This window comes from Morus notabilis, unplaced genomic scaffold (assembly GCF_000414095.1).
Source record: "Morus notabilis unplaced genomic scaffold, ASM41409v2 Scaffold472, whole genome shotgun sequence".
NCBI classification, from domain to species: Eukaryota; Viridiplantae; Streptophyta; class Magnoliopsida; order Rosales; family Moraceae; genus Morus; species Morus notabilis.
The window spans coordinates 99,033-101,271 of NW_010367534.1; the positions used below are offsets into that span (position 1 = coordinate 99,033).

A 2,239-nucleotide genomic window follows, 5' to 3' on the forward strand; every position below is an offset into this window, starting at 1 on the left:
TTAAAAAAAGACAACTCAAGTTTCAACTTTATTTAAGTTTACGTTATTTTAAGTTTCAACTTTATTCAAGTTCTAACTTCAACTCAAGTATAACTCAAATTCAACTTAAAAACTACACTCAAATTACACTCTAAAAGAACAACCAATATAACTCAAAAATGCAATTGAAGAAGCGATAACTCTTTTTTTCTTAAAAAAATAAAAAGAAAAAGAAAATAAAAGGCCGTGTAATCCATCCATGGTGGGCCCCACAGGAAACCAATTACCCCACGCCACGTGCAGAAGCCCAAATCCACTTGCAAAGTAAGAACCTCCGAAACGTTTATAATCATACATACCAACAACAAATCCCGTTTCGAAACTCCGGAAAAGAAATCCCAACACTCCAACCCGACCCAGCAAGCCAAAGGCCGAAGCGACCTCATCGTCGTTTTTTCTTTCTCCTCTGCTCAATCCAAACGCAACAATGGCGACTGAGACCCGCTTTTAAGAAAACTCAAAATGCCCTCCGAATAATGCCAAAATCCTCCGCGAAACAGCCATGGGGAACAAGATTGCGCGCACCACCCAAGTGTCTGCCTCCGAGTACTACCTCCACGACCTCCCGTCGTCCTACAACCTCGTCCTCAAGGAGGTCCTCGGCCGCGGCCGCTTCTTCAAGTCCATCCTCTGCAAGCACGACGAGGGCTTGGTCCTCGTCAAGGTCTACTTCAAGCGCGGCGACTACGTCGACCTCCGCGAGTACGAGCGCCGCCTCTTCCACATCAAGGAGATCTTCCGCGCCCTCGAGTTCCCCCACGTCTGGCCTTTCCAGGTCCGTTTGGCTGCCGAGAAAATGACGGAAAATGGAGTCGGAAAGTGTTTTAATTGGATTTTTTTGGTTTTGATTGATTTTTGTCTTTTGGCAGTTTTGGCAAGAGACCGATAAAGCGGCATATCTTCTCAGGCAATACTTCTTCAATAATCTCCATGATCGATTGAGCACTCGACCTTTTCTCAGTCTAATCGAGAAGAAATGGTTGGCTTTTCAGGTCATTTCTCGCTCAAGTTTCTGTTATCGATGGCTGAATAGTTTGTCCAAGTATAAACATCTTGAATTCCTATGTTCTCGTGCAGTTACTTCTTGCTGTGAAACAATGCCACGAAAAAGGGATTTGCCATGGTAATTTTGTTCTGTGTTGATTGAAGGATTCTATTTTCCTCTTCATGATTTTCATGTTTATGTTCAAATTTTGTTGTTTTTAGGTGATATTAAGTGCGAGAATGTGCTTGTCACTTCTTGGAATTGGCTTTACCTTGCGGACTTTGCATCATTCAAACCCACCTATATTCCATATGATGACCCTTCTGACTTCTCATTTTTCTTTGACACCGGAGGAAGAAGGCTTTGTTACCTTGCTCCTGAGGTTTGGTTCTTATCTATCTACACACACACACACACACATAATTTCATTGCTTTATTGGGCATGTATGTCCTTAGTCGTTCTTTATTGGAGATGATTTCTTTTGTTGATTCCTATTTTTAACGTAATTGTGTACACATGCATATGGTTTTTGAGTCAACAGCAGTAGATTTCGTTAGCTTACATAATTATTATTATTTTTTTTTAGTTTTATCATTTAATGCTATCCCAATTCAGGAACCAGCTAATTGATCAGAATTATTTTGTCAGCTTACATGATTATTTTTTTTTAGATATTGTAGTTTCCATGTGTGTTTGTTTTTCTTTGTGGCGGATCTTGAATTGCTAATTGTTCCCACGTTTTCTCTAACTTCAGAGATTTTATGAGCATGGAGGTGAGATGCAGGTTGCACAGGATGCACGTTTAAGGCCATCTATGGACATATTTGCTGTGGGGTGAGTTCTCATACTAGTTATTGTCTTATATCCGAACCTATGTATTTTGAATGTTTAGATTTGATGCCGAAATGGACATTCAAATTTCCAAGTGTATTGCTTGATGTAACTGACATCCTTTCTGCTGAGGTGATTATGAGTGTTGGAAATCTTGTGGGATTCAATTACCCCATATTACTATGTTTATAAGAGATGAGATGGTGTTTCCCTTTAGTTCTAGGCTTGTTCCTTCAAAATGGTTTGGATTATGTTACATTTACTATTAGGCCACTTAAATCTTTTTTTCTTTTTTTTTTTTTTGGCTTGAATTGTGTTCTTTAATGATGTAGTAACCTGCATTTTTATTCCCCCCCCCCCCCCCCCCTTGTGCGCGTGTTACC

The 2,239-nt window shown here is 40.1% G+C and overlaps 1 protein-coding gene across 1 annotated transcript in view; it reads left to right on the forward strand.

The window, feature by feature from the left end:
* The first annotated feature begins 369 nt into the window (after nt 1–369).
* Nucleotides 370–2,239, forward strand: part of LOC21390404 (serine/threonine-protein kinase VPS15) — a 7,390-nt gene continuing 5,520 nt past the window's right edge. The window contains exons 1-5 of the mRNA XM_010112573.2: nt 370–814; nt 909–1,031; nt 1,117–1,162; nt 1,246–1,406; nt 1,780–1,859. Coding sequence (XP_010110875.1) covers nt 542–814; nt 909–1,031; nt 1,117–1,162; nt 1,246–1,406; nt 1,780–1,859 — 683 coding nt within the window. The 5' untranslated portion in view covers nt 370–541. The remainder of the gene's footprint in view (nt 815–908; nt 1,032–1,116; nt 1,163–1,245; nt 1,407–1,779; nt 1,860–2,239) is intronic.